The 26,791-nt window shown below is 44.2% G+C and overlaps 1 protein-coding gene across 1 annotated transcript; it reads right to left on the reverse strand.

Annotated features, from left to right (window-relative positions):
• Nucleotides 1-17,356: 17,356 nt before the first annotated feature.
• On the reverse strand, nt 17,357-20,496 carry TOMM5 (translocase of outer mitochondrial membrane 5). The gene is made up of 2 exons (XM_038402489.2): nt 20,195-20,496; nt 17,357-17,941 (listed from the first exon to the last, which is right to left on the reverse strand). The coding sequence occupies exons 1-2, from the start codon at nt 20,313-20,315 to the stop codon at nt 17,907-17,909; spliced, it is 156 nt and encodes a 51-aa protein (XP_038258417.1). The 5' UTR covers nt 20,316-20,496; the 3' UTR covers nt 17,357-17,906.
• Nucleotides 20,497-26,791: the final 6,295 nt, after the last annotated feature.

Below are 26,791 nucleotides of genomic sequence, written 5' to 3' on the forward strand. Positions count from 1 at the left end.
AAGTCTTCATATGCAGCCAGTTGTAGAACATCATTAGTTTCTAAAAATTACAGACCATTTTCTAACACAGAAGGTTTTGCAGCCAACACAAGAATTCTATTCTGGACATCACTGTGATGGATAAAGATGAATAAACCATTGCCTAGGAACTGGTGACCAAATCTGATTACATTCAATATTGGAAAAACAGAGGACAGTCCCAGCCAGTAATAAGTATACTTGGAGCTTCAACAGGACAAATTTCCCAGATCTGAGGAAAATTTGAATGAAATTGATCAGGAGGGAAAAATTAAGAGATATGAGGGAAAATTGTGAGTTATTTAAGATGGCATTATTAAATGGCCAAAAGCCATGATTCCACAATCAAGAAGCCAACTTTGGCTAAAACCCCAATCTGGTTCAGTAGCAGCGTGAAGGCAGCAATTAGAAATAAAAAAGCAACCTATAACTTAGAAAAAAGGGAAAGTAGACAGAAATTAATATAAACTAGATGTTATAAAATGAAGAAAATTGATAAGGGGAGATAGACATCAGAAAGAAAAATCTATGGCTGGCAGGTCTAAGAACAGTGAGGATTTCTTAAAGTACATTGGGTACAGGCCCATTACCAGCTGGAGAGGTAGAATTGTTGATGATGCCAACAGAACAGAAATATTTATTGAACACTTCTGCCTATGTCTGGAAAGCAGCAGAATGATGTACTAGTATCATGTGAGGATGATGAAGTATTTTCTAGTCCAGTAATAAGTGAGGATATTAAACAGCATCTACTAGGGATAAACATTTTTAAATCGGCAGATTCTGATAACTTGCACCTAACAGAGTTGAGTGAGGAGATTTCTGGCCTGCTAATGTAAATTTTTAATACACCTTAGAATACTGGGGAAATTCCAGAAGACCGGAAGAGTGCTAATGTGCCAGTATTTTAAAATGCAAGTAACTTGACCCGGGTCAGGATGTCTGGCCGATTGTTACATCAATCCCAGTCAAAATAACAGAAAAGCTGATGTGGAACTCAACTGCTAAATAACTGAAAGAAAGGAACATAATGACTGCCAGTCAATATGGTTTTATGGAAAATTGCTCATGTCAAACAAAACTGATTTCATTCTTTGTTATCACAAGTTTGGTTGATGAAAGTAACTATATAGATGTAAAAAGAAAAGGAGTACTTGTGGCACCTTAGAGACTAACAAATTTATTAGAGCATAAGCTTTCGTGAGCTGCTGTAGCTCACGAAAGCTTATGCTCTAATAAATTTGTTAGTCTCTAAGGTGCCACAAGTACTCCTTTTCTTTTTGCGAATACAGACTAACACGGCTGCTACTCTGAAACCTGTCATTATATAGATGTAATAAGTCCAGACTTTTGTAAGGCATTTGACTTTGCTGCACAACATTCTGATTAAAAAATTAGCACTAGACAATATCAATAAAGCACACATTACATGGATTCAGAGCTGGCTAACTGACAAATCTCGAAGTAGCTGTGAATGGGGAATCATCAGATGGAGGTGTTTCTAATGGAGTTCTGCAGAAATCGGTACTAGACCGATGCGATTAAATATTTTCATCAGTGATCTGGAAGTAACTTTAAAATCACTGCTGGTAAAATTTACGGTGTGACGTTTCACTTCATATTCTGCCAGAAACAGAACAAGCAGATTTCTGTGTCTCCAAGTTATACCAAACTATTGTAAGTGGGTAGTGCAAATATTCTGTACAAGGCTTTGTTCTCTGTGTAGAGTAAAAACTAGAACCTGGTGCAGAGTTAACATTGTAATCATATTGCCCACGCCTTTCTTCTACAGACCTGCCACACTTTCTTTTGCGGAACACAGACAATTAGTTTGCTTTATGGCAGCCTCTTTGTCTCCAATTGCCATTTGCGGGGGTGTAATATAAAACTGCCTTGTGCTGGCCCAGGATCAAACGACAGGCTTTGCTAGAAGTTGCCTACCATGCATTTTGGAGCTATCAACATCTCACTGTAAATATAGAATATTGTGAACAGAGAAAAACATCACCCAAGATTTTGCAAATTCTTGTAAGAGAAGTCTGATTAATTCAGTAACAGGTTTCAGAGTAGCAGCCGTGTTAGTCTGTATTCGCAAAAAGAAAAGGAGTACTTGTGGCACCTTAGAGACTAACAAATTTATTAGAGCATAAGCTTTCGTGAGCTACAGCTCACTTCATCGGATGCATTTGGTGGAAAAAGCAGAGGAGAGATTTATATACACACACACAGAGAACATGAAACAATGGGTTTATCATACACACTGTAAGGAGAGTGATCACTTAAGATGAGCCATCACCAGCAGCAGGGGGGGGAAGGAGGAAAACCTTTCATGGTGACAAGCAGGTAGGCTAATTCCAGCAGTTAACAAGAATATCAGAGGAACAGTGGGGGGTGGGGTGGGAGGGAGAAATACCATGGGGAAATAGTTTTACTTTGTGTAATGACTCATCCATTCCCAGTCTCTATTCAAGCCTAAGTTAATTGTATCCAGTTTGCAAATTAATTCCAATTCAGAGACTGCTGAATTGGAATTAATTTGCAAACTGGATACAATTAACTTAGGCTTGAATAGAGACTGGGAATGGATGAGTCATTACACAAAGTAAAACTATTTCCCCATGGTATTTCTCCCTCCCACCCCACCCCCCACTGTTCCTCTGATATTCTTGTTAACTGCTGGAATTAGCCTACCTGCTTGTCACCATGAAAGGTTTTCCTCCTTCCCCCCCCTGCTGCTGGTGATGGCTCATCTTAAGTGATCACTCTCCTTACAGTGTGTATGATAAACCCATTGTTTCATGTTCTCTGTGTGTGTGTATATAAATCTCTCCTCTGCTTTTTCCACCAAATGCATCCGATGAAGTGAGCTGTAGCTCACGAAAGCTTATGCTCTAATAAATTTGTTAGTCTCTAAGGTGCCACAAGTACTCCTTTTCTTTTTAATTCAGTAACAGTTACCTTTTCCCACACCTTTCCCAAGGAGGGGGAAACTAAAAGTCACTGCTTGATTTGTTAGTCTCTAAGGTGCCACAAGTACTCCTTTTCTTTTTGCAGCTACAGACTAACACGGCTGCTACTCTGAAAACTACTTTATTTGATGCTCTCAGCTGATTAAAAAAACATCAGATATTGTGGCTCTATTACTGACTTTCTTAGGGTTAAAAATTGCTCTCAAGTTTTTAAGCCTGATGAAATTTGTAAAGAACATAGCACTGCATATGTCACATTTTAAAAGGACCACTGTGTACACTGGCATTTCTTTCCATGCCATCTAACCCTCTATGACCTTGCTTATGCTTCCTAGTGTATTGTCAGTTGCTGTTTCATCCTTTTTAAAGTTAAATTCAGCTGCATTGTTTGGGACTCTGTCCTTAGAATAATCTTCACAGATGTGTCTGAAGGGTTTGACTTCACAATACATGGAATTCTTCACATTTGCTCTGAAATTCTTCCACTGATTCTGAACTGATTAGCTGTGACACAAAGGTCTTTCAAAACCATTAGGTCAACATTCCCCTAACCCCCCATGCCTCTCACCTAAGTGGCCCCAGCAGTCATAAGATGACTTGTGCAGTACTCCCGGGATCCAAGAGAAACTTGCTTGTTTCCCTGCTTGAGGAAATGAGTACATTTCTCATTTTGTCTTCTGTGCCGCTTTTCTAGTGTTTCAGACACAAATTCCTGGTGGTGCATCATGAATTCCTTTGTGAAGATAAACAGCCAATGGAAATATTGGGTCACTTTTCAAAGTGACATTTCTCATCACGAAGGGAGGCAAATCTAAGTAGTACCATGTGACATGAGCTGTAAAGACGTGCAATAATATTTTGTGATGGCCAAACAAAACTGAGATTGATCATAGTTATGTACGAGTCAGGATGCACAGACTGTTCCAAGAGGCTAAAGATTTCATTATTGCAAGGGTGCACTCCTTGGGACATATCTTGCCCCCGTTTGAGGATCCATGGACAATCAACAGAGTGTGCCTAGAGGAACCAGCCAGAGCCTGTGCACTTTGCTAATGTTCATAAGCTTTCTTTGGATCTTTAAGTGATAGCAGAGCATCTTCCACTTCCCATGGTAGCAACAAAAGGCTGCTTTGAACATTCAGGTTACCATGTCTTGAAGAGTGGCACAAACTTCCATCACCTAAATAATGGCGTACATGAAGCTTGCTGAATCAGGAGATTCCCTTAGGCAGTACACATATTTTCTGTAACTGGACAGCGAGGTGTCTTTCACCCCTCCCCTCCCATTTATCTTTTTCAGACAATTGTACCTGTCCCACAGCACCTGAGGTGGATGAACTGTGGATTTTAGACTCAAATACCATGAGGGGAAAGAGCAGAAAAAACTCAAGAGTATAAAAAAGATATTTTTTAATGTAAGGTCCCATAAAAAGTGAAATCTCTTTAATTACAGAGATTCCCATAACAACTTCATAATATAGCCCCAGGCTAAAGTAAGACCCTCTTGAGTACACCAAGATTCACCTGGGCTGAGCCTCCAGGCTAACAGAATCTTTCAAGGCTGCAGTTGTCTGCAAAAGTCAAGTTTCCCTATTGGATTAAGCCCTTGTCAACAGAGAACAATGTTTTTTTATGTTTATAACTTTATTGAAGAAAGAGTATGTCCACCGCACTTTGTTTATGCCATCTTATGCTGCTTTCTTGTTACTCATTGCACCCGCAACATGAGTCAGCAATGTGATGCTGTTCGTAGGCGTGCACACATTTCATTAGCGTGTGCGCCCAGGGAATTTTATTTATTTTTTTTAAGGCGAACATTTATTGAATACTCAATCATAAAGAACATTATTTTTATTCATCAAACAAACTAAAGAAACTAAAGCTTAACTAAACGTAATTTTTTTTAAATTAACAACTAAACTTAAAAAATGAGACACACAACACTACATTTTTGCTGTAGTGATAACCAGGCATATACAAAGATAGTCAATTTTCATGATCTTTATGTTTAACCAGATAATGAGCTAACCCAAATTGACCAAAACAGATTAAGGTTTCCTTATCTACCTGTCCTAGAGACGCAAAAAGAAAAGGAGTACTTGTGGCACCTTAGAGACTCACAAATTTATTAGAGCATAAGCTTTCGTGAGCTACAGCTCACTTCATCGCATGCATCCGATGAAGTGAGCTGTAGCTCACGAAAGCTTATGCTCTAATAAATTTGTTAGTCTCTAAGGTGCCACAAGTACTCCTTTTCTTTTTGCGAATACAGACTAACACGGCTGCTATTCTGAAACCTGTCCTAGAGACGTCACTCACCACATGTTATGGACTTAAATTCCTCAATCACATCATTGTAATTAACTGACGAAGCCAATCCTTGTTCAATGTACAAAGTCATGAGTGAGTTGAGGCGCTGTTGGGACATTGTACTTCTTAGGTTGTTTTTTACATGTGCTAGTTTCGAAAAGGCTCATTCTCATGAACAACTTGTCTGCTCCTTTTCTTATCTTAACAACGAACCGATCCATATTTTAAAATTAAAAGGCAGTATCATACGATTGAATTAAAACGTAAAGCCACGGGCTTGTTATGCTATTTCAGTAGAGAACACGCGACAAAGATTACAAACACTGTAGACACTGCGCTGGGCACGCTTCACGTGGCTGCTTATATAGGTCAAAGAATTTTCTAGAATAGTAGTCGGAGGAGGAGGGGAGGATCAATGGTAATGTGGCACCGCAGTAGTGGGACGCATGCGGCAAGCGAACACGAGCTTTCTGGATAGAGCATATCATGCAATTAAATTAAAACTCAAAGACACTTTTTTTTGAGACATTAGGACAGGCGTGGGCAAACTTTTTGGCCCAAGGGCAACATCGGGGTTCCAAAATTGTATGAAGGGTCAGGTAGGGAAGGCTGTGCCTCCCCAAACAGCCTGTCCCCGCCCCCCACCCACTTCCTGCCCCCCTCAGAATCCCTGACCTATCCTGCTCCTTGTCCCCTGACCGCCCCCCCGACACCCCCGCCGACCGCCTCCCCCGAGACCATCCCCTCGAGATCCCACCCCCTACCCAACCCTCCCTGCTCCCTGTCCCCTGACTGCCCCAACCCCTATCCACCTCCCCGCCTCCCGACAGACCCCTGGAACTCCCAGGCCCTAACCAACTCCCCCATTCCCTGTCCCCTGACCACCCCCCCAGAACCTCTGCCCCATTCAACCCCTCCCTCCCCCCGCTCCCTGTCTCCCTTGACTGTCCCCGGAACTCCCTGCCCTTTATCCAACCCCCCAGCCCTGGCCCCCTTACCAAGGCGCTTACCCCCACCTCCCCCCTCTCCCAGAGCCTCAGCATGCCGTGTCCAAGAGCAGCCCTGGACAGCGCTGCAGCGGCGTGGCTCCGGCAGGACTTGAGCTCCTGCCGCTCGGTCCGCCGGAGCTCGCAGCCCCGCTCCCTTAGAACGTGGCTCTGAGCGGCAGGAGCTCAGGTCCCGCCGGAGTCACACCGCTGCAGTGCTGTCCAGGGCCACTCCCGGACACGGCGCGCTGAGGCTCCAGGGGGATGGGGGGAGCCTCCCTGGCCAGAAGCTCAGGCAGGCCGGGCAGGCCGAGCTTGCTCACCCCTGCATTAGGGTGTGCCTGGGCACACCCCGTACGCACACCTATGATGCTGTTGCAAACAAAGCAAATGCAATGTTAGGTTGCATTAACAAAGGCACAGCATGGGAGGTGATAGTATCGCTCTACTCGGTGCTGGTTAGTACTGTCTCCTATTTTGGTCACCAATGTATAGAAAGGATGTAGGGAACCTGGAAAGGTTTCAGAGGCAAGTGACAAATGATCAAAGGAGGGAATGCAGCCAGATGACCAAAGGCTGAAGGAACTGGGTATGTTTAGTTTGGAAAAGAGGAGATTAAAAGTGGACATGATAGTGGTCTTAAAGTACTTGAAAAGCTGCCATAAAAAAGATGGAGAACCGTTGTTTTCTCTTGCCACAGAGGGCAGGACAAGAGGCAGTGGGTTCAAATGATAGCATAGCAGATTTAGATGAAATCTCAGGAAAAATTTCTGAACTGCAAGAACAGTAGGACAATGGAACAGACGACTAGGGCAGTTGTGGAAGCTCCTTTGTGGAAGGTTTTCAAAAGGAGGCTGGCTAGCAGCTCTCTTGGATGGTTTAGACACAACAAATCCTGCATCTTGCCAGGGGTTAGACCCTTCTAACCTTAGGGTTCTATGACTCTGTGAAATTTGAGCAAAGTTGTTCTCACAACATCCTCTCAGCAGTCTTACTGACCAAACTTCTTAGGCCAGGACCCCTTCTTCAATTTAATGGCTGCTTCCTTTGTCCCTTCTTGTGCAGTGAATTGATTGTCAGAAAGAGGGGGAAGAGGGGTGCCTCTGGGTATTTGTCCCTCTGTTTTACAGTGTCAGTCCTCTTCTTGGAAAACCTTTCCAGCTGAGATTCTGGAGAAAAAAAGTCTTTGGAGAAGGATGTTCCCTGCTGCTTTTCCTCACCTGTTTGAGGGTTCTCAGTCTACTCTTCCTGCTTGATGACTCTGTTTACTGCTTCAATGCAAATCAAGCAGACCACATGTTCCTTTGTTTGAGGCAGACCTATTTGCCAACTTTTGCCATGGTTGGAAGATGTTAATACCATTATACAGAGAAATCTTATAACTTCACATACATTGTTGCCACACATATTTTATCAAGAAAATATTGTCAGCAAATTATGAATTTTCAGATGAAACCTCACAAGGCATACTTTGTACAAAGATTATTACAACAGTGTGTAGGGTGTGAACATGGGTACATTCTTTCACACTCTCCCAGTTCTCCCCTCCGAGTCCCTTGATAGACTCCTTGCTGGGGTCATCTTTTGTTCTGCCTTTTGGTAATTTTCCACTGCTCTCCAGCCCATCCCCTCCCCCGCCCCAGACAAAAGGAGGAAGTATCTCTCCCAGTTAGAGCAAACTCATTGTCCTAAAGTGTTTTACTTTGAATAGACTAATCTTTAGGTGCTGATCACTCACCATTGTCTCTGGACTGGCAGAGACATGACACAACCCTGTTAACTCATGGGGCATCCACATACATGTAGGCTTTCCATGGCACAGTAATTTCATGATACAATTTCATAAAGTCATGCACAGTTCAGAAGTGCTACAGATAGAACCCCCAGTTGTCACACCCTTGCAGGCACTTATAGACTGTGATCACATCACCCCTTAACCTTCTCCTTGTTAAATTCAATAGGTAGACTCAAGGACTCAATATAAGACAGGTTTTCTAATCTTTTAATCATTCTTTTGGATCTTCTTTGAACTCACTCCAATTTATCAACATCCTTTTTGAATTGTGATCACAGAGACCTGGACACAGTATTCCAGCTACAGTCACGTCAGTGGCAAGTACAGAGACAAAAGAACTTCTCTGCTCCTTCTCAAGAATCCCCTGTTTGTTCATCCCAGAATTGCGTTAACCTTTTTGGCCACAGCATCGCAGCTGATTTAGGACATATGTTTACAAATACACATGATCTGTTTGAAGTTTTTGTTTTGGTGCCTATCACTGTATCAGATAAGCACCTTCCAGATTAAATTGGAATAGTGAGGTTTAGAAAAGGCACAGAAAAACCAGCCCGTGGCCACCACCCTCACCAACAAAAAGAGTATTAGTGCTGATTATATCTAATTATTACTAAAAGATTTTAGAGAGCCATTTTAGATGCACACACCGTACCCCATGTAACACCCTGGACCCCCATAGTCATTGTTTTATATGGTTATGATGTCCCTAGCCTCTGTTTGCCAGAAGCTGGCAATGGGCAACAGGGGATGGATCATTTGATGATTATCTGTTCTGTTCATTCCCTCTGGGGCACCTGGCATTGGCCACTGTCGGAAGACAGGATACTGGGCTATCATTGGTTTGATGCTGTATGGCCGTTCTTATGTTCTTATATTATATATTTTGTACAAAATATGGCTTGCTGAGGTATCATGGGAAAGCTCATAATCTGCTGAACATGTTTGTCCTATTAAAATGTGTGTAACAACACTGTGTGTAAAGCTATGAGATTTTACTACATGCTTGTTACTGAAATATGTTGTAATTCTGGGGAATGCCCACAGACTAACTCCTCAGTGTCAACAAAGGACTGACCACAGGTTTTAGAAAACTATTAGCTACTGAAGCAACTATTCTCCATCAGAGGTCTCTGTAAACAAAAGATCTGCATGTCATCCCCAAAGCCGTCTCAAACCTCACATACACAGAAGATGTGAACAAGAAATTTATAATTCACCTGAAAGATGTTTCAAATCTCACATATGCCAGAGACTGTCTGCACCCTGGTGGTGGGGAGGTATTCCTCTAGGAGAGGAGGAGTGTATAAAATAAGAGACAATGGCTGCTTCATTACCTTTCCTCCCCCATCTCTATGGACTGCTGCAAAATCGTTTGAAAGACAAAGAACCATCATTCAACTGTGGGGTGGGGAATAGTCCCGACTGGAAGGCTTCCCAGTTAGCATGGTCTGTTGAAAGTTTTGGGATGAGAGAATCCTTTTGCTTTTAAATCTTAGTTAGCTGGGTAAAGTTTTAGGAATTGGACTGCGGTTTTATCTTTTATTTCCTCTGTAACCATTTCTGACTTTATGCCTTTATTACTTATAATCACTTGACATCTATCTTTCTGTAGTTAATAAACTTGTTTTAATATTTTATCTAAACCAGTGTGTTTTGGCTGAAGTGTTTGTTAACCTGAGTACAGATTTCCCAAAGGCTGTGGCATAATCATTTTCTTTGATAAAATAATGCGCTAATTAATGAGCTTGCTCTGTACAGCGGTGTGCTGAACAGTGCAAGACACAGATTTCCGGGGTGTAAGGCTGCGGCTAAGAGTTTGTAGGTGTCGCCCTATATGTAATTCATTCATGGCAGGGAGAGCATTCATGTAATTTTACTGGGTGTGCCTTTACATACTAATGGCTGTGAATGAGCAAGTCCTGGAGAGGCTGCTTTTTTCTAACAGAGTCGTGTAAAGGGCACGCTGGGCTGGAGAATGAAGGGGACACAGCAGTTCAACAGTCCAGCATGTCTTGTTAAGGCTCCAGCCAGAAAAACAAATAAGAGGAAGAATTCTCAAAAGAAAACCATTTCTCCAGATAGGCCACTCTTCTAAACAGCCTTGGCTTCAATTTTGAACTTTTGTTGAGCTTCCCTGGGCAGGTGCGGTAAAGCTCTGTTCACATGCTAACCAAAGAACTCAACATTTTTCCTGTCAATCGGCTGATTTCTGACGTAACATCTTAAAGTTCTGCAGCATTCCTAGCATTCATTTTAAGATGGGCTTCTGAGAGATGGCCGTGACCAAAGGTACAAAATACATGTAGCTCTTAGGGGAGTGTCAACATGTCACTTAACTTGTGCTTCTGAACTCAGATGAATCTCCAGACTGGATTGTAGCAATCTGATTCTCAAGGCTGCAACAAATACAATGTAATGGCCTCCCAGTCCAGCAGAAGCCTTCCAACTGCATGAAAGAGGCTTAACCAGCAGGTGGGGGACATGCAGAAGCACTCTGAAATATTTTGCTGCAAAAAATCCAAACAGGACTTGAGGCACCCAACTTTTTTGCACTGCATGAAAACCCATTAAGAACTTTTAAAACCAAACCTCCCACTTCAAAGCTGAGCGCTTTCATGAAAATTTGCGCTGTGTTGTGCAGGTCACTGCAGTTACAATTAGTCTGTATTATCTTTGTATTGCTTTCAATTTAACAAAAACAGAGCAGTTCTTACCATAATTCACCGATGCAGTCTCTGGTCCATGTGCAATTACTTCTTTCAGGGCCAAACCAAAGTTATTCACAGTATCAATTATATATTTTGTAACAGATTCAGATGATTCATCTGGCTCCTCGTAAAAATCCAAAAGGACATTGTTCCGGCCACTTTCGACATTAAAAAGAAAAACAAGCAGCCAAACAGAAAAAAATTTAGTTTCCTTAATTTGAAGCATCTGTAGCAACAGCAAATTAAGAATGTCTTGCCTTCGGTTTTTCAGCAGCAGAGAATCACATTTTCCACCAGACTTTCTAGTTTTGTTCTTGCCGGCTTTATCTTGCTTGCCAAAGAGGAATCTGAATGTAGGCACACTGATAGTTTGCTGCCACAGTGAGGGATGTTTTTATAGTGAGGGTACTGAAAGCAGAAACCATGCATTTGGTTATTACTACTTCAAGACAGGGGGTGCTGCTGCACCCCCAGCATCCCTAGTTCCAGCACCCCTGGCCACAGTCCACTGACAAACAACTGTACAAAACTTCACCCCATGACAGACATAGACCAATTGAGTTGCAGTGACAATGTCCACCGTTTTTGAGTTTTTCAGTGATTACAAACGTGTAATACAGATGTTCTGTTTTACATTCTGAACAGTTGGCTGGTGCTTTCCCCCAGTAAAATGGTGTTGAACAGCATTAACACCAGCATATTTTACTGTAAACACGCTATAACAAATTTTGCCACAGGCATTAGTTTTATCCCATTTAGCCGGCCAGGCTTTAAAGTCTGCAGCAGTTAATGTATTTTCTTCAAATGTGCAGTGTCTGAAGTGTCCTCTCAAGAGGCATGGGACCTCTGGTGCAGGTATTACCCCATTATCCTCACCACTCTCCGTTTGTTATTTAAGTTGAAATTTGTTCAGTAATTTAACCATAGAACTCATTCTCCTACCAACTCTTCGCTCTAGCACTGACACTTGCAGACACGGGAACATGAACAAAGTAACTGCATAATCCATGTCCTTTCTCCTCCTCCTGCCTCTTTTATGTCTCAGGGCCTGTCAAGTCTATCTTCTAAATGCTTCATTTAGGAACCTGTGAAGTGCTTAGCATACTTAGGAGCTCTAGAAAGTATTCAGTTAGAATAAGGATTCTTCCTATATTATATGATAATAAGAATTCTTCCTCCTTGCCCTTAGATAGTAATTTTTCCATAGAAATATGCCCCCCCATGTAGCCCCAAGTCTGAGTAACACCAGGAACTCCCCGAGAGAAAGAGAGGTTCTTAAAGGAATGTGTTGCTCATCATACAAGCTTTCCGGAGAGAAATAAATAAATAACAGAACACCAGAGAGTGACAGACCGTCGGTTATAAATTCTCCCACCTACTGAACAACAAATAAATATGTAAAATAAATGAAAAAAGGTATTCTCCTTTGGGGAATAATGGTGCAGGACAGGGGTGAGGCAGGTAGCAAAGGCTGGGTTCCAGTTTTGTGTTTTCAAACCCTTTTTGTCCTCATGCCAAAGATTACTGAGCCCCTTGAAAGGCTAAGTCTCTTGGGCCAAATTGCCAGTAAAAGTAATAAAAAAGACACTGGGTTCTGTGTTTGTGCTTGACAGAATATACCTCTGTGTTCACACCCTACACACAATTGTAATAATGTTTGCACAAGGTACACCTTGTGAGGGGTCATTTAAAATCCCATAACTGGCTGGTCAATAATACCATGGCAAAAGGCATATAGCAACTGTGATACAGCATGGCCAGAAGGCAGCAGGAGAGTGTTAGAAGGGAGCCTTATTCCCTGTAGAGGGAAGAAAGTTTGCTATAAATTAATTAAAGCACCTGAAGCCAGTCACATGATAAAAACTCCTGCTTCAATCAGACAAGAGGAGGAGTTGAAGCAGAGTGGATTGGTGTTGGAGCAGAGAGCAATTTGGAGGGAAGCAGAGAGTTTGGAGAAGTGCTGCAGGGGGCTAAGAAGACTAAGACCCTAGGTAAAGGGACACCTGGTTTGTGCACAGGGAGGGCAGGAAGCCCTACAAGCTAAAGGGAAGGAGAGGGAAGTAGCCTAGGGGAAGGCACCGCTAGTTCTAGTGGTTTACCGCTATCCCTAGGGCCCCTGGGCTGGGACCCTGACTCTCCACTCCCCTCCTCTAGGACACTAGTGGGGCAGTTAATACCCCAGTTCAGGGGCAAGAAACGGTGCCCTGAAACACTCCCCCTCCCCCCAACAAGAGAAAGCGTGAGACCCATCACACTAGTGCCGGCAATTTGCCACACAACACAAAAGGTAACGTTATGAGCATAAACTGAAATCATGACTGAAGTATGTTTCCCAGATAAGTCTGGGGAATAGCTAAACCGGTTCCTCAGAGACAAAGGGCAAGCTGACACCTCAGCCAGGTGTCAACAAGGCTGATAGACCAATACCTGCTCAATCTGGGTGGGGGACCAAAATTACATTTTAGCAAAGAAACAGCATGGAGTTTCCCTTTTCACCAGGCTGCCTGTTGTCTTCCTCCCCGCTGGACATGCTTCTCAAAGGGGGGACAGGACTATAAAAAGGACAGACACCCCAAGGCACCTGCCTCTCTCTCCCTGTTGCTGGCATCACACCTAAGAAGAAAAAGGAAAGCAGCCATTGGAGTCAGGGTGGGGGACTCCTGACCTGAAGAGTTTGTTCAGTAACCTTGCTGGAAATAGGTGGTGAGGAATTTTCTTTAAATCTAATAGTTTGTTAAGTTAGGCGCTAGTAAGTGTTTTATCTTTTGTATTCTTTTAACCATTTTTTTATTTTATGCCCCCTGGCTTGTACTCGCTTAAGATCTCTCTTTGTAGTTAATAACCTTGTTTTACTGTTCCAGTGTGCTTAAGCTGGAGTGTCTGGGCAATGCTATTTAAAATAATAAACTGGTATATTATTCCCTTAAAGGAATAAGGGACTCAATATGTTCACACTGTCCAGGAAAGGGCTGGGCATTACAGGACATACGTTTCTGGAGGGAAATCTGGGACTGGGCGTGTCTTGGGGTCACCCTGTGGTGATCTTTAAGGTTGGTAGGAGTCAAGGTGTCAGTGCTTGCATCTTTTCCCGGCATTTCTCTCACCTTTTCAAACTGTAGATAACTAGGAGTAGGGCAGGACCATGTGCAGCGAAGAAGAAACAAGACAGCAGCATAAAGGCGAACTAGATCCATTAGAACTAGAGAACATGGCAAACAGCAGCCAGGAAGGTGGAATTAGGTGTGTGCCTGGGGTTTTGGCTCCTGGAGTCAAGTGATGACATCAGAATGGCAGTTATTTTTAATTTTGTCCCCTAGGCTTCACAGCTACAATGCACCATAATGCTCTTCCTGAGCCATGAGAGTGTATGATGAGTCCTATGGCCATGGGGCACCATGGCAGAAGTAATCTGGTTTAGGAGCCCAGCAGGTTGAGAACTGGGCCACCATATATCCAAACTAGGGTTGTCAGTTTTGGCTGGACATGTTCCTGGAGGTCTCCTCCCATGACATAATCTTTAAAGATTAATCTTTAATTCCTGGAGACTTCAGGACAATCCTGGATGGTTGGCAACCGTAGTCCAAACTACAATTCTCAAGAAGGACAGTGGTAGCATCTCCAAACTGTCAACTGAATTTCTGTTTCCAGGCATTAGGTTTTTGGATAAGTCATCTACATTTTCTGTGGAAAGCAAATACTTGTCATGAACATTTTTTAGTCAAAACCCTATTTTTTGGGTAAAAAAAATGTTTCCACAGGTAATGTTTGACCAGCCCTGGTTGTTCACTATAAAATGGGTCGTGCTTTTTCAGTCGCAAGCCTACCTCTTACCCCAGCAAAAGACACTGTCAGCGGGGGGATCTTCAAAATGGTTTACTGCTTAAAAGGACTTGTAGCCTGGGGGCAACTCAGGAAGTGTTTTGTCATTTATGGGGGTTGAAACCCCAGTTCCTTATTCCAGGATAATTTGCAAAATACAACTCTGTGTGTGTGTGTTTGGTGGGGAAAGGGGGAAGAGGGACATGGGCTACTATTTTATGCAAAGAGAAAAGCTTCAGGTCAGGAAATGACACGACTCAGCTATTTCAGAATAAGGGAGAGGCTGGAGGGATGCGTCAAGAAGACTTTAGTCCTTGCAGCTAGTGTTCATTTAAATAATGAATTAGTAATAAAATTGTAACAAATCAACCATGCTTATTCTGGTGAAATTTCTAAAAAATGTCTTACACTAATAACCTCTTTAAAATGTTTAGTCTGTGAATAAGGAACTGGGACAAGGCAAATGACTTCAGCCTTGTGTGTTAGTTCCATTTAAAATGCAGTTAGCCCTTCATTGCTCTTCATTTGTGATGTTCTAGAGCAGTGGTTCTCAAACTTTTATACGGGTGACCCCTTTCACATAGCAAGCCTCTGAGCGCAACCCCCCTAATAAATTAAAACACTTTTAATATATTTAACATCATTATAAATGCTGGAGGTAAAGCAGGGTTTGGGGTGGAGACTGACAGCTCACGAGCCCCCAGGTAATAACCCCGTGACCGTGAGGAGACCCAGTTTGAGAACCCCTGTTCTAGAGGTCATAGGGGTGGCACGCTGTTGTTCACTCCTCCGCAAGGTGGAGGCTCTGTGCACTGAGAATCCAGTTTTGCTCTTTGACCAGTAACATAGGGCACCATGGGCCATCAGCCCAGGAGCAGGAAGAATGGCCCTGGTGTGACAGCCACAAGGGAGGGAGGAGAAAATAGACTGTACCATACTGGGGAATTGGAGTGCTCGAGGAGAGAGCTACACCATTGAGCCTGTGCAGTCTGAACCCACAGATGTGTCAGCATTCCTGCACCCTGTGGCCAGTTGCAATGGAACACAGATTCTGCCCCACTGCCCCAGAGGACATTGACCGCGCTGTTTGTGCATCCTGCTGCCAGCGTTGTCTCCAGCCCCAAATTATTTTTGTGGCTCTTCTCTGCATCCTTTCCAATTCTTCGGCTTCCTTTTTAAAATGCACACACCAGAACTGTACCCGGTATTCCAGCATCAGCGTCACCAATGCCATACACAGAGGTAAAAATCACCTTCCTACTCATCACTCACCTGTATCACCTCCAAGGATGGCAGAGCAGCCCTTTTTGCCACAACCCCCCCCCCACAACCTAAACCTTCTCTGAGTTATTGCTTTCCAGGGCAGTCCCCCATTCTGTACTCATAGCCTGTATCCCTTATTACTAGCTCTATAACTCTGCCTTTGGCCCTGTCCTCATCATTTATCGCTCTGCTACTCTGTGTCATCTGCAAATTTTATCAGCAGTGATTTTATTTACTCTGAGATCACAGATGAAATGCTGAAGTGTTGGGCCTCGTACTGATTCCTGAAGAACCCCACTAAGAGCACCCCAGTTGTGACCCCACTGACAACTACTTGTTGAGATCAGTCAGCTAGCCAGCTCTTAATCCATATAACATAGGCTTTAATATGGTATAGCACCCATTTTAATCAGAATCTCCTACACTACACACTCATTTTACCATAATCTGCCTTAATCTAGTTACCTGTATCAACCAAACTCAATCTCATCAAACAAACCTGATTTCATTCTTTGTTAAGTCCTATTTTCCATAAAATTATGTTGACTGGCATTAACAGGATTTCTATCCTTTAGCTATCAATATCAGCTTTTCCATTATTTCACCCACGATTGCTATCAGGTTAACAGGCTTATAGTTACCCAGGTAGCAGGACATGGTTGTGCAGGGACTTCTCAGAATACCACAGGGTCAGATTTTCAAATGCATGTAGACTCTAGGTGGACTTTCATAAAAATCTGGCTCAGTGGGTCTCTGGACACTGAGTCAAATTCCTGACTCACTTTCTGGGCCCAGTAACAGCTCAACTCAGCATTGTGAGCTAACAGATGGTATAACATGGCTGTTGCTAATCTGGCCCAACTGCAGGAACCCACTCAAGGCTAGACTTGGAAGAAGTTGCCCTGCTGCAAGGAAATACCCAAGGGAAAACGTTTTCTTCCTTCTAGGATTCAGCAATTTCTTTTCTGTGCTAGAAAAAGACCCAACAGCAAGGGACTCCCCCTCCAGAGATAGGTGGGCAGGTTTTAGGAAGGTGCAGAAGACTAGGAAGCATCAGGTATTACGATGATAGGGAAGTTATGTCACGGCAAGAGATGAGCAAATGACATTTGTAAGCTTTACTGAATAATTAGGAACAACAAAATATATTTGAGGAAATTGCAATTCAAGCCAGAGGCTGCACGGTCTAATGAACAGAGCACAAGACTGGAGCACAGGAGACGTGAGTTCTAACCCCTGCTCTGCCACTCACTTTCTGGGTGACTTCCCTTCTTTTGTCTATTTTGACTGTAAACTTTTCAGGGCATGAACAGTCTCCTACTTAAAAAGGTACAAGCACTGCATTTCCTATCCCCTTCTTCATTCTTGCTATTATCTCTGCTCTTCCCAATCCCCACACACACCTCCCTCATCTCCATACATGAGAAACTTTTGGGAAAGACGACTTTGGTGAGAGGATGGGAGTAAAAAAAAATGCCACAAGCCTTCTACTGTAACTGATTTTATTAAAAATAAAGCAATAGAACTGTGCCTGAAATCACAGACTTGTTGTTCCATTTTATTTCAACGAAAAATAAAAAGTCAATTAACTGGATTCAAGTTAACAGCTTCCTAGATGGAGTTTAGGGATCCAAACAAGTTCATTTTTCACACAGACAGGTTCAGTAAGATTGACAGCCATAGCACTGTGGTATTTTAGAGGTAGCTCCAGAACAAAGAAATCTGTTTGCACTTAATACTTCTTACAAAAATGGAGTATGATGCAATTTCTGGACACAAGACAAGGGCTGTACCAGCACAAATAGAGATATGCCACCACATGGGAGCATTACATGACTTGAAGTCAATCACAAGGACAATAACCATTTTCCATACTTCCAGCTAGGCCATTGCTCTCACAAAGTCAAATATGCTTAAATGAAATTTTTAGATCCATTCTGTATGTGAAGTCTGCCTTTTGCATCTTGTTTGTTAACAGAAAGGCAGCCACAATCCTTTTTGTGTTTCCATGTATCCAGTCTTTGCAGCTCTTCTGTATTCATATATTATCCAATTTCTTTAAGATGTATGGAGCTGAAAAAGAATGTACAACCAAGATATAGATTTTTAGTTCAATTAAAAATGATTACAAGTTGTTTTACCCATACAATTTGCTCTGCCTATCGCAAGGAAAAAACTAAACTTGCTGTTGTCCACAAATTGATGATCTCCCATTGAGCAAAGCAAGAACCTGAGCAACATCTGAGCAAGAACCTCAAGCAAGGTCTTGAAAGGTGACCTGCAAAGAAAAAAAATAAGTATGGGTGCTTGCACCCCATCCTCCCTCCCCCAGTTGGCTTCCTATGGTGTACGAAGGAGGTTTGGAAGTTAGGAGGATTTTGCTTGCTTTTTACATTATAAATTCAGATCCATCTACACTAGACTGCTTTCTGGAAGAGTTGGCAGGTTGAAGAAATTAGAGTGCCAAGGAAGTTAGACTTGGGCCTTCTATACATTAGAAAGGGTCTGGAAATACAGCTATAATGGCAAACCCTCCTGTGGCAGATGCAGTTTACACTAGCAAAAATGTGCTTTTGCTGGTATAGCTTATACCAGTTCCATGAACAAAATAAACCACACCAGCAAACACAATTTTTGCAGTATAAAAAGGTCATAAAAAACCCATAAAGCAAGTTTCTAGTGCAGATCAGACCTGCATGAAGAGTCATTTTTATTGAGATTGTTAGTAGATTTGTTTAACGCCTGTTTAACTTAGTTTGGAGAAAATCTGTCAGTTTCAACATTTCTCTATTTTCAATGAAGGGTTAGGGCCCTGATCCTGCAAGCTGTGCCATAGGCAGACCCCTGCAATTGCACAGAATCCCACTGAGTCCCTGGAACAACTCGCAGCTGCAATGACTGAGCAACTTCCAGTCTTCTTCTGCGGCCCCCAACAAGACTCCCAGAAAAACCAGGAGAAACAAAACTTGATGTTATTTTTACGGCTTAAAAAACCCAACAAGCAAATATATCAATCTATTCAGGCTCTTGTGCATGATAAAGTAGCAGATACTGGGATCAACCTAATTTTCCCTTTGCAAGTCATCTTTAAAGAGGATAGTAGCATGTCTTCCTGTAAAAATATTCCTTTACCCATCTAATTACATGTATGGTGAATATTTAAAGGATCCTAACTCAACTAATTAGTTGTACACATCAATGCCTTTACATGAACATACAAGGCACACAGCAAAACTGTATTATGTTGCTGCATTTTCTTAACTTGTAGTAAACTATGTGTCAGTCTCAGTTTGCTTTGCTGACAAGGGGTAATTATCCCATTGCTTGACAAATGCAACACACTATAATAGACAGGAATGCCCGCAGGTAACTTTTGGTGTGCCTCACTCTTAGCTTTTTTTCTTTTTGAAGGGCGGTCCATACCTTAACGGCTTGAGGGCCGGCAGAAGTACAAGTTCAGTGTTACAAGCATTGCTTATAACAACTTCACATTTTAAGGAGCGGAGTAAAATGTTTCCTTTGAAGACAGAACTACCCTTAGAGAACCCAGAATTTAAGAAGCTCTTCTGAGGTCTGAAAGCGAAAGAGCTGCACCAGGAGAAAGTCACCCCGGGCAGGTTTATTGAGACAGCTGTGGGGGCAGAGAGATGCACGAGAACGACCCTTATAAAGCCCACAGGAGCCGATCCACGTCTGTGTCGGAAGCAGCTAACAATCCGCGGCAGCGACAGCTTCCAAGCCCCGCGGGGCAGCGCAGCCTCGGCTCCATATACTGAGGGCCTTGGTTTTTTTTCTGTCTTTCCAGGCTTTAAACCTTTACACCTGGTCTGCAAATGCGAAAAGCCGGGAGACTTTCCCGACGCCTTGTTTTCGCTACAGCCAGGCGTGTGCTTCGCCGGGGGCGGGAGGTCCGGCCGGCACAGGGCGGCTTGGAGTTTTTGCAGCAGGCTGCACCGCCGGTTGCACCCGAGCTTGGACGCAGCTGGCCGTGGGGTGGCTGCACGGCGATCAGCGGGGGCCCCGGCGAGCGGCCCAGCGCCCTGGCCCCGGGGCCGCTGCCCCACCCCCCAAAGCCGCCTTGCCCGCGCTAGCCCCGGCCCCGGCCCCGGCGCGGCTGCCCGCTCCCCGCAGGGCGAGCCCGGGGGTTCCCCGCTCCTGCCGGCTCCGCGCTGCGCCCCACGGGCGGCCACGGCACGTGCTAAGCGCGCCCCGAGCGCCGGCCGGGCCACGGGGGGCGGGGGAGGAACCGCGCGCGCGACCACATGGGGCGGGCGGCTCGCGGCGAGGCCCCGGGAAGGGCCAGCGCGCGCCCCGCCCGTCACTCACTGAGCCGCAGCAGCGCCACGTAGATGAGGAAAGTGCGGACCGAGCTGAGAACATCCTGCCGCATCTTCCGCTTCAGCTCCTCCGGGTCCATCTTGGGTCCCAGCCCCTCGATCCGGAACATGGCGGCGGCCAGGCTGCTCGGGCTCCGCGGCCGGGACTGCGGCTGGGCGGCGGCGGCGGCCCCGCTCCGCCCTCCGGCCCCGCCCGCGCTACGGCTCCTCCGCCGGGCCACTCCCGCTCACAACCCCTTCGCCGTCACTCTGCGCGGGCGCACAGGGGAGGGGGAAAGGAGGGGAGCGCGTCACGTGGCGGCCCCTCTTCCGCCGGCGTGGCGCCCAGGAAGCCATCCCGGGAGCATGCGCGGGAGCCGCACTGAAGCCCGGCTGCCCTCATCGGGCGGGGGCGGGGGGCAGGAGGCGCTGTGCCCCTAGTGGCCCAGCAGGGCGGGCGGCTGTGTCGGTTCAAAGCCAGGCGGCACCACTGTGATCACCTAGCCCGAGCCCCTGCCCAGCTCAGCCCCGCAGTCACGCCTAGCGCGCGGCTGGGTCAGCCAGCCCAGGCGCGGACAAGCTTCAACGGGACTTTACTTCCAAAGTGGAAACCTCTCTCCAAGCTGCTGCTGCACCCTCGGTAGCTCTCGCCCAGCCTCTGGCCTCCTTCCTCTTTCCTGTCCTTTCAGGCTCCCAACTGTGTTAATTACAAGCAACATCCAAACACCACGTTCCCGCCTCTCTTAAGAAACTCTCCCAGTTAAAATAAACGGCATTGTTCTAACCACAGGAGCAAACATGAAACAAGACATTATACGGCTGGCAGAAATATTACACTGAAAACACTGCAGATAACTACGTAACGTAGTCTCTAGTCCAGACAGGCGGCCGTCTGGGTCTGACAGGCCGTCTCGCAAGCCCCGGTTCCAGTGCAATGTCTTGTGTTGGTACTACGGTGAACGGTTTCAGAGTAGCAGCCGTGTTAGTCTGTATTCGCAAAAGAAAAGGAGGACTTGTGGCACCTTAGAGACTAACAAATTTATTAGAGCGTAAGCTTTCGTGAGCTACAGCTCAAATGCATCCGATGAAGTGAGCTGTAGCTCACGAAAGCTTATGCTCTAATAAATTGTTAGTCTCTAAGGTGCCACAAGTACTCCTTTTCTTTTTACTACGGTGAAGTTATCCAATGCAGACTGGGTGTTGGCATCATCTCCTCTTGGTGCAAGATAAGAAGCATTCCATACCCGCCCATCCGAAAGTCGATAGGTGTAAGGTCCCTTCTTCTCTATGATTTTAAGAGGAGCTGTGAATTTATGGTCCCCTTTGCGTAAAATTCCAGGTTTTCATATTCTAACGAAGGAACACTCAAACTTTGGTTCCTTAGCACCCTGCCGCTTGTCTGGGAAAGCCTTAGACTTTGCTTGGTTCTGTTCAACTGTTTTTCTCACATCATCCTCGTTTGGGGCATCAGGTCGTGCATTTAACAATCCAGCAATGTTCAATTTAGTATTCATCTGTTTCCCATACAGTAACTCTGCGGGTGATCTTTGCATTGTAGCATGTCTTGGAGCCCGGTATGCTTGCAAGAAATCAGTAGTGAAGGGTATCCACAATCACCCTTCCAGTTTAGCCATTTGCAAACTCTCTTTCAAACTTCTGTTAAACCGTTCGATTTCCCCATTGGCTTGAGGGTAATATAGGGATGACCTTCTGTGTAAAATGTTCTTCTGTGCTAGAAAAGTTTCAAAACTCCAGGGAAGTAAATTGACTACCATTATCTGAAACCAATTCTTTGGGGTTACCTTCCCTGCTAAAAACTGAAGAGAGGAACTTAATTACTGTAGCAGAAGAGATTTGCGATGTTAACGCTACCTCAGGCCATTTACTGAAATAGTCTATTAAAGTGATGGCATAACGGCAGTCAATTGGAGCAGTATCAAAGGGTTCTACAATGTCAATCGCCACTTTTTCCCATGCAGATTCAAGAAGAGGAACAGGCTGTAATGGAGGGGTACATGTCACTGCTGTCTTATCATGCATTTGGCAGGTGACACAGGATTTTATGAGTGCTTCAGTTTGAGAGTCCATCCCTGGCCACCAATACAGATCCCGTAGTCGTTGTTTGGTTCCGACAATTCCTTGATGAGTATCGTGTGCCAGGTGTACGAGTTTTTACTGTAATTCTTCTGGCACAAAGAGCCGCTGTGTACCTCGTAGCACACAGCCATCAAACAAAGAAAGTTCATCCTGAACTCTAAATAAGGCAGCAAAACTGGGTCAAGGCTTTTAGGGTGACTGGGCCATCTCTTTGTCAGAAATTCCCATAGTTTTTATTGAATTGGACACGCTGAACAAGCAGCTTGAAATTGTTCTCTTGTAACTGCAGTGAGAGTGCTTGTAATAAGCGCAACCACTACATCCTTATCCTCCGGTGGACCATCTGGTGAAAGCAAAGGCAGGTGAGAAAGGCAATCAGTGACTACATTTTGGTTTCCAGGCTTATATTCCAGTTCATAATTGAAAGAGAGTAGTCTTGCAGTCCATCGAGCAGTACAGTATCCTGCTCTTCCCAGTCCTTTCCTCGTGAGCAACGTCATCAAAGGGCTGTGGTCTGTGAGCAACTTGAAAGTGCGGCCCCACAGGTAAGTTCTCCATTTTTCAGTAGCCCAGATACAAGCAAATGCTTCTTTTTCGACTGTAGAATATTTTCTTTCAGCATTACTTAGTGTCCTTGAAGCAAATGCAAAAGTCCTCTCTGGGTTGTCCTCATGCAGTTGTGTGAGAACAGCCCCAAGTCCATAATCAGAAGCATCAGTAGTTACAATTGTGGGCAATGCAGGACTGATAGCGCAAGTAGTGGACTATGTACAATCAAGTCTTTCACCGTTTCGAAACTAGCTTGTGCATCCGTTGCCCACACGAAAGTTGAACTTCTCCATAGTAATTCCCATAACGGTTCAATGACAGAAGCATATTTGGGAATGAATTTTGCATACCAGGAGGTAAGACCCAAGAAGGAACGTACGGTTTGCAAATCTGTTGGAGGAGGAGCATTTGAAATTGCCAGGATATGATCTGGATCAGATTTTAGTCCAGCCTGTGAAGTTGTATGCCCCAGAAAGGAGAGTTCAGTTTGTCTAAATTTGCATTTGGACCTATTGAGCTGGAGGCCTGCTGCGCTGATGCAGTTTAGTGCAAACTGCAGGTTATTGTCATGCTCCTCCGAAGTATTTCCAAACACGATAATATCCAGACAGCACTGAACTCCATGTTGATTCTTCAGAATCAATGACATCATTTTTTGGAAGGCCCTTGGGCAGATGTGAGACCGTATGGAACACGTTTAAAACTAAATAGTCCCTCGTGTGTAATAAATGCGGTGAGGTCTCTGCTATCTTCATGCAACATAACCTGGTGGTACACGCTCCGCAAATCAAGAGTAGAAAACATCTTTGCTCCATGGAGTTCTGCAAATACTTCTTCTATGTGAGGAAGAGGATGGCTGTCAATCACAACAGCTTGATTTGGCTCCCTTAAGTCCACACAAAGGCGAATGCCTCCACCCTTCTTCTGCATCACTACTATAGGTGAAACCCATTCCGAGGAGTCGATCTCTTTAATAATGTCCTTTTGAACAAGTTTTCTAAATTCCTCTGAAACAGCTTCCCTGACTGAAAATGGTAAGCGCCGTAACTTCTGTCGTACAGGCATCACATTATTCCGCATTTTAACTTTAAGCAGAAACCCATAAGCAAAGCCGAGTTTCTCCTCAACCTGGTGTTGGGTCCCAGCTGAAACTGTTGTGTGTACTGCAAGAGTGCTTTGCTGAGGAAGATCAATTCATCCATTAACTACCCTGAGATTTAAAGCAGCTAATAAATCTCTGTCAAGGCTAGGAGTGCCTTGTGGACAATGTAGAACTCTGCGGTTACACAGCAATCACCAAAAGTAACTATTACTGGCAGGTTTCAGAGTAGCAGCTGTGTTAGTCTGTATTCGCAAAAAGAAAAGGAGTACTTGTGGCACCTTAGAGACTAACAAATTTATCTGAGCATAAGCTTTCGTGAGCTATAGCTCACTTCATCAGATGCATGTAGTGGAAAATACAGTGGGGAGATTTTATATACACTGAGAACATGAAACAATAGGTGTTACCATACACACTGTAATGAGAGTGATCAGGTAAGGTGAGCAATTATCAGCAGGAGAGAAAAAAAACCTTTTGTAGTGATAATCAAGGTGGGCCATTTCCAGCAGTTGACAAGAACGTGTGAGGAACAGTGTGGGGGGGGGGGAATAAACATGGGGAAATAGTTTTACTTTGTGTAATGACCCATCCACTCCCAGTCTTTATTCAAGCCTAAGTTAATGGTGTCCAGTTTGCAAATTAATTCCAATTCAGCAGTCTCTCGTTGGAGTCTGTTTTTGAAGTTTTTCTGTTGAAGAATTGCCACTTTTAGGTCTGTAATCAAGTGACCAGAGAGATTGAAGTGTTCTCCGACTGGTTTTTGAATGTTATAATTCTTGACGTCTGATTTGTGTCCATTCCTTCTTTTACGTAGAGACTGTCCAGTTTGACCAATGTACATGGCAGAGAGGCATTGCTGGCACATGATGGCATATATCACATTGGTAGATGTGCAGGTGAACGAGCCTCTGATAGTGTGGCTGATGTGATTAGGCTCTATGATGGTGTCCCCTGAATAGATATGTGGACACAGTTGGCAACGGGCTTTGTTGCAAGGATAGGTTCCTGGATTAGTGGTTCTGTTGTGTGGTGTGTAGTTGCTGGTGAGTATTTGCTTCAGGTTGGGGGGCTGTCTGTAAGCAAGGACTGGCCTGTCTCCCAAGATCTGCGAGAGTGATGGGTTGTCCTTCAGAATAGGTTGTAGATCCTTGATGATGCATTGGAGAGGTTTAGTTGGGGGCTGAAGGTGATGACTAGTGGCGTTCTGTTATTTTCTTTGCTGGGCCTGTCCTGTAGTAGGTAACTTCTGGGTACTCTTCTGGCTCTGTCAATCTGTTTCTTCACTTCAGCAGGTGAGTATCGTAGTTGTAAGAATGCTTGATGGAGATCTTGTAGGTGTTTGACTCTGTCTGAGGGGTTGGAGCAAATGCAGTTGTATCGTAGAGCTTGGCTGGAGACAATGGATCATGTGGTGTGGTCTGGATGAAAGCTGGAGGCATGTAGGTAAGTATAGCGGTAAGTATAGCTGGAGGCATGTAGGTTTCTGGTATAGGATGGTGTTTATGTGACCATCGCTTATTAGCACTGTAGTGTCCAGGAAGTGGATCTCTTGTGTGGACTGGTCCAGGCTGAGGTTGATGGTCAGATGGAAATTGTTGAAATCATGGTGGAATTCCTCAAGGGCTTCTTTTCCATGGGTCCAGATGATAAAGATGTCATCAATGTAGTACAAGTAGAGTAGGGGCATGAGGGGACAAGAGCTGAGGAAGCATTGTTCTATGTCAGCCATGAACATGTTGGCATACTGTCGGGCCATGCAGGTACCCATAGCAGTGCCGCTAATTTGAAGGTATACAGTGTCCCCAAATGTGAAGTAGTTATGGGTGAGGACAAAGTCACAAATGGCAGGCAGCCACGTACTGGAATATGGTTTTTCAAATAGCACACCAAGTGAAGTTTGAGTTCAGTAAGAGGCACATCTTTAAAGTAATGCAGATAGATGGAATCAGGTAATATAGATACTGCTGAGCCAACATTAGCGGAATAGAGTGTTCTTTGCTTGAGGGTATGGCGGAAACATTTACAGTGCACTTTATCTGTTCTGGAATATGTTCAGTAGTGATTTTGTCCACGCTCAGCACAATAACATCTGGTATTGTAACTGCATGCACCTGTTGATTGAACTGGCTACTGCGACATACTTTAGCAAAATGTCCAACCTTTTTGCAATGATTGCACTGAGCTACTTTTGCTGGACATCCTGTGTAGCTTGCAAGGTGTTGTGGGGATCCACAGTGAAAACATACTTTTACTGTATTTTGAATTTGCTGATTCAGTGGTTTTTCATTAGTTTTCTTCTTGCAATTGTGTATCTGCAGTGGTAGTGAACTTTTCTGCAAAGGAGTCACAGCCTGGACTGTTCCTCCTGTATCCATGCTCATTATTTTGGCTTCAGCTGTAATTGACTCAATCTGAGTAGCAATGATTATTGCTTTTTCTAGTGTAAGTTGTGGTTCTAGAAGAAAGCGTCCTCTTACATGAAGCATGGTTGTTTTCTCAATGAGCTGGTCTCTAATCATCTCATCTGCCATACTCCTAAAGTCGCAAATTACAATCACATTCCTCAGGGAAGCAATATACTGCATTATAGTTTCCCCTGGTTTCTGCTCATGCTGGCAAAATCTGTAGCATTTAGCTACTACATTCACTTTTGGCACAAAAAATTTTTTTATTGCAGTGAGTGCAGTCTCATAATTATCATCTGCAAGGGGAAAAGTGTAAAATATATGCTGCCCTTCTGCTCCAAGGCAGTGGATTAGCAGAGCATGCTTTCTTACTTCAGAAATTTCTGTAGCACTGATTGCAAGCAGATAAGTCTCAAACATATGGATCCAGGCAGTAAAAGCAATTGGAGGCTCA

Source organism: Dermochelys coriacea, chromosome 5 (genome assembly GCF_009764565.3).
Source record: "Dermochelys coriacea isolate rDerCor1 chromosome 5, rDerCor1.pri.v4, whole genome shotgun sequence".
NCBI lineage: Eukaryota > Metazoa > Chordata > Testudines > Dermochelyidae > Dermochelys > Dermochelys coriacea.